This window comes from Citrus sinensis, chromosome 7 (assembly GCF_022201045.2).
Source record: "Citrus sinensis cultivar Valencia sweet orange chromosome 7, DVS_A1.0, whole genome shotgun sequence".
Classification (NCBI taxonomy): Eukaryota; Viridiplantae; Streptophyta; class Magnoliopsida; order Sapindales; family Rutaceae; genus Citrus; species Citrus sinensis.
Genome location: NC_068562.1, coordinates 2,442,857 through 2,448,856, shown reverse-complemented (window position 1 = coordinate 2,448,856; position 6,000 = coordinate 2,442,857). Strand labels below are relative to the sequence as shown.

The following is a 6,000-nucleotide window of genomic DNA, read 5'->3' as shown; positions in this document are numbered from 1 at the left end:
TGGCCCATGCAACGTCATCCCAAGGGAAAATTAAATGGGTCCATTATGTTCCACACCCAGCCTAATAAGCATGATAGCATTAATTGTATATGTTAATTTCATATTGTTTCATGATAATAAAATAATTATTATGCACTTTGAAGCCTGCAAATCTGAAATTTACAAATGATAACGATGGAATGGAAGTATACAAAGGATGATGGAAATGACAGCGCAAGGCCATAGCAATATTGGGACATAGCACAATCGTGGAAAATTTGCATGCTGGAAAAACATTACAATGACAAATGATTAATTAAGATATATAGGTAGGAATACATGCTTCAAATTTTATTTTGATTAAAACCTACAAAGAAAGAATTCATCAAATCAGCTCATAAGAATGAGGAAACCAACGTCAGAAACAAGGTCTTTATCGGCGATCTTGTTCTTTGCTAGATTTTAATTTTTTTATCGGGTCTAGTTATTAAGAAAAACAGAGCTTAAAATTTTACTAGGATGGGATGCACATGAACTGGACTGAGCTAAAGTTTATAGTTTTCCAAATTCCGATGGTAGTAGAGTTTGTAGAGTGTCCATAGACAGGCTGTGGCGTGAGATCCAAATTCAAGACTAGGGTTTGATCGAACAGTAGAACTCTCAATATACCGGCAGTGATCATAAGAAAAGAAACTGGGATAGAGGTGAAGAAAAACGAAAAATTTATATTACATGATGAGACTAATCAAAGTTAATCAAAGAAACATAGGCATAGTGGTCGTAAACCCTACAAATTGATAAAGTTACATTAATAATAAGTTAACAACCAGAGAGGTTGTCCATACGGAAACCCATTGGTTTTTCTTCATTATCATTAATTAATTAGATTTACATATTTCTCTTATTACTAATCACTGAGAAGTAGAAACTCTGAAACTTGTGGACCTACGAATAAACAAAGCATCCCAAATCTCAGAGAAAGCCTTGACAATAGCTCCATGGTGCTGCCTAGAGTTCAAGGACAAGAAACATTGCAGGAGTTGCTCCAAATCTTTATCTTCAAACATTTCCTTCTCAAGAATCATCTCCAGCATGGATCCTTTAAAATCCTCATATGGATCCTCAGATTTCTTCACAACTGCAAAGCTGTCTCTCACTTTCCCTTCAAGAGCACACGGCATCAGCCTCTTCAGAAACAGGGACAGTCTCGCTGGAGTGTCAATCTCCGGATCAGAATTTGATAAAGTTAACGATGACGTCCCACGCTCATTGTTAGCATTAATATTCTCTCTGCTTGTCTTCAAAACGCTCCGTTTTGGCCTCTTCTTCATTTTCTTCTTACGCTTATCTACAGCTCTTCTAAAGGGTGTTTGTACTGTTGCTTCCCTTATGGTTTCTAGCTGAGGATTGAACTCTGATGAAGAATCATCTGCTGATAGACTTCTAGAAGATGAAACCAGCGTTTCCGTTTCTTCTTCATTGTCAACGTCGTAACCTTCACTGCTAGATAACTCACTGCCAACGCCTGAAGACGTGCTCATGCGAGTCTTTGCTGGTGCTGTCCTTTTCTTCTTTCTATCTCGTCGCTTTTTCTTCTCCGTCATCCGTGGTGGCGGAGAAGGCAGCAAAACTTCGTCGTCGCATGACGTGTGGCCGCCAGAGGCCGAAGAGTTGTAGATCTTCAGGCGAGGGCTTTCGTACTCGTCAAAGATTTTGGCCACAACGTGAAACTTATCTTCCTTCTCCCAGTGGAACTCCGGTGTGGGTGGGGATTCGGTGTGGTCGGTTTCTGAGAGTGAGAGGCATTCGGTGCTGGATCTTGATCTGCAGCCGCATGCGAAGGACGTGATCGCGGAGGACACGTGGCCTTTGATGGAGGAGTGTGGACGAGGTGGTTTAGGTTTAGGACTAGGAACAGGGCGTTGTAGTGGGTAACGGAGGGTGATCGGATGAGGTTTGACCGGAGAGAATCGGAGGAATAAAGGAACCGGATTTGACGGGAGAGCTGAAGGCACTTTTGAACGGCAAATGTTGAAGGATGGGATTACCCGAGTTATTTGGAACTTGAAGCGTTTTCCCATTGCTTTTGTTTCGTGACTTTTGTCTTCAAGGGAAACTAAAAATGCAGCGTCAAGTAATGAACTGTGGCTTAAAAAAAAAAAAGGTAGCGTTTATATATGTAGCCATCGAGGGTGACTGTGCGAGGAAATAAATGGATGTTTTTTTTTTTTTTTTTTACACCACCAAACACCAAGCGAAAGCAATTAAATGAAGTCACAACATCCTTTATTGTTCGCCACAGTTTCTGGATTGAAAGTCTTTTTTTTTTTTTTTTTTAAGTCGTTTGAAAAAGTGTCTGTGTTTTCAATAATGAATCTCTTTACAGTGAAAATATTTTCACATATGATTCGTTCTGCCCTTTCTATTTTCAACTTTATCGGCCTTTTCTTCATTTTCACATTGCTTCCGTATTTATTATGTCATATGGATAATGGTGAAATTTACAGTAAAATCCTTGTTTGCTTTATAAAATAAGTAAATGAATAAATACTTCGCATTTGTACTTAATTTGACGAGGATCAGTAGATTTACATCAATAATCTGAAATATCCACTTACTGTCAGCCAGATCTATTTCCACAGATATTAGAATTTTTTTTTTTAATTTTATACCCAAACTTTTTGAAGAGAAATGAGCACATTGGAGGCTTGCCACTGGCCAAACAACGGATCATGCAATTCATTAATAATAGTTTTCTACAAGACATATGTATCCAACAAATATAATTATTTTTCTAATAAGAATATCCTCACTTTAACGAATACTTTCATTTTAAAATATTATATATGTATTCATGATGTTGTTGGGGTCTACTGGTCTAGTGCTGCTTTCATTTTTTTTTTTTCTCCTTCATTTTCAATGCTTCAATTATGGGATACAAGAAAATAAAACAAAATCCATCATTTATGTCCTAGTATGTTGAGCATATTTTATATGAGAATAAAGAGCAATAATTAGTGAGCGTAGCTGCATTGACTAAGTCAAACAAAAATGTTTAGTTTTAAATTGACAATCATCCTCCCATCGCGTCTGCTAATCATTAGTATCTTTATTTTAGAGTAGTAGATCACAGCGGACAGCTAATAACAAATTAGATTATTCTCAAGCCTTACAATAAAAGGTGAATTGAATAAAATGAACACATTGTAAAAAAAACTAGTTTGTGTATGTTTTAAAGAATTTTCTACACAAGAAAATCATTCAAGTTATTTATACTTCAACATATATAGTATCAAGACACAAACAGAAAACAAAGAATTTTTGTTTTTTAGTTTAAAAAACAATTTGTTCAAAATTTAAGTACATGGTAATTATCAGATAATAATTTATCCCTTTGCCATCAAGTAAATAATAGTATTGGAATGCGTACAGAAAGCACCCAAATCCTTGTATTGAAACATATGTCGGGATCCACATATCCTTTTTATTCACTAGTGCCCTACTCAGATTTCTTTCTTGAGGGGAAAGCTAAATACACGGAGGCCTGCAACTGCAAGAGAGTTTCGAAATCTTTTGTGACTGATGATCCAGTGCGAATCCAACCGTGCACTGACCGATTCTTCATTACAGATATTGCCAACTCTGTGCAGCTGAAGAAACTACACGTGGTGCTCTTTGTCTTTTGATACATTTTTAATTTTCTACTTTTTTTAATAATTATACCTATAAATTATGTGTATATCAACTATTTTATAAACATTTTTTTAAAAAAAATAAAAATAAAAATTTAACTTATGTAATACTAAAAGTACATTCTTTTGGAGTCCCAGTTAAACAAGTCCCGACAAAGTTCGTATCTGAACAATTTTGATCAGACGGTGCGTGTCCCCCAAGTAAAAAGAAACAACAGACTTTTCAAGAATTAAAAATTTTAAGAGTATAATCATTAGATTACAAATTGGAAATCTAATTGCAGTACTGTGTTTTCACATTAGCTGGTCTATATATTTTGCTTGAACATATAACGAACACGATGTCTCGGGGTCGTGATAAATTTTGCATGCAAAAATGCCATGCAGACCATGCTAAATTGTTGTTGCCTGCTTTTCAAGAGATATAGAGTGACAATAATTATCTCTTTGTTTAATGAGTGGTTAAGATATTTGAATTTTATATTTTTTTTCATCTTATTTACAATTAAGCCAATTTTTTCACTATATTATAGATGAAATTGATGTAGGAAGCATATTAGATAAAATAAATTAGAATTTATTAAGAATTATAATATTTGGGTCAATTTAAAATTTAGTATTTTATTAGAATTTATCTTGTTTTATTAAAGATTATTTGAGTCATATTTGTAATTCTAATCTAATTACGATTTGAGATTATTTCTTTTATTTGAGAAAGATTATGATTAAGTTGGCTACTAGTATATGTATAGGCATGTTATTCATATTTTATGGTAACACATACAAACTTCTCATTAATAACATTAGTGTTTCTCAACTGAGATATATATATATTTTTTTTTGTGAGAGCCATTTTTCTAATTGAGTTTTTAAGAATGTATATTGGAACGAAATCTAGTATCATTTACGTGCTGCATAAGAAATGATAAAAAATAAATAAATAAAGAGAGAATCTTAATACTATTTTGGGAGGAAGAATGAACAATATAAGAAAAATATATAAGAAAAGGGAGCCCCTATGTTATAATTAATGTAACATACACACTCAACAATAACCACACAAATAATAAGTACACATAATTTATGTGGTTGTTGTTGAGTGTGTATGTTACATTAATTGTAACATAGCATTTGCCATAAGAAAAAGGAAAACAGAAATTCTTACCTATCATATGATGGGTCTAATCCATTTTCAGGAAAAAAAAATGATGGGTCTAATCGACTAATCCTATTACTGCTCTATCAAATCCATAAAAATTAACTCTACTTTTTAAATTTATACAAGACCATTTTTCTATGTGTTTGAGCTCTGGCTAGTGCTTGATCAATCTGTTGATTCAGACTAAACCTAGAAAAATGATATGAGAAGCTGATAAATCTGAGGCAGAGAAAAGCCAGCGGTAAGAATTTATTGCCTTGACATAAATAGCAAGCCTGGAGTAATTTTTTTGGCAGGAAGCTGAATCACTGACCTGATTGGTACAAAATGTTTTACCCCTATAACAAATTATGGCTGGCACCTGACCTACTGACTCAAGTAATGAAGAAGCTAGGGGCAATGTATTGTCCAAAGGGTTGTTTGTTTAGTCAAAAAGAAAGAAAGGAAAGCGGCTATTTTTGTCTTCTAGACTTCTCTCCTTTATCAAGTCTTAGCATGAGATTGTATCAATTCAATTGTAGGTAAAGCACATGCAAGAAAAGGAGCATAGCTTTGTGTAATGAATAAATGATAAATCACTGGGCAGATAGATAGCTAAGGAAAAGTCATCAACAAAGAAGCGCTTCTCAAAAACTGGGTGGGGATCCAAGGAAACAAAATGATCATGCAATATTATCTTTTGCAATTTGCATGCAAGCGTTTCTCCTTTCCCATCCCCTTTTTTTGGGGACATGTGATTTGCCCGACCCAAGAAGCTTTCTTCTACGCTCAATTTACACGTCATTATTGTCGCCTAAAATAGTGCTTCTGCGAATCCCAGTCAGTCAGATATTGATATTGGTCCTCGCTCCTACCCCAAGTTCTCAAAATTTTCGGTTCAAAATTTTCGAAATTTTGAATGATAGAGTCGACATAGAGATCTACTGGTGCTAGATGTTGAGTTGGCGTTGAAGTACATAATTAAAGTTTAACATAAATATATTGAAATACGCAATATAAACTAAAAAGTAAGGAAAATAAACTCTCTATAAATATTGGGGAGTTTTACTACTTTAAAATTAAAGGGAGGAGACGGCAACCCACTTAACCAAAGTTAATTATATTATAGATATAATTTTAAAGATAATAGAGTTTATGATTTACAAGTGTAAAGTAATAATATAGTTACAT

At 34.2% G+C, this 6,000-nt stretch overlaps 1 protein-coding gene across 1 annotated transcript; it reads right to left on the bottom strand.

The window, feature by feature from the left end:
- Window positions 1-684: 684 nt before the first annotated feature.
- On the bottom strand, window positions 685-2,121 carry LOC102622107 (transcription repressor OFP7). The gene has a single exon (XM_006467079.4). The coding sequence runs from the start codon at window positions 2,058-2,060 to the stop codon at window positions 891-893; it is 1,170 nt and encodes a 389-aa protein (XP_006467142.1). The 5' UTR covers window positions 2,061-2,121; the 3' UTR covers window positions 685-890.
- Window positions 2,122-6,000: the final 3,879 nt, after the last annotated feature.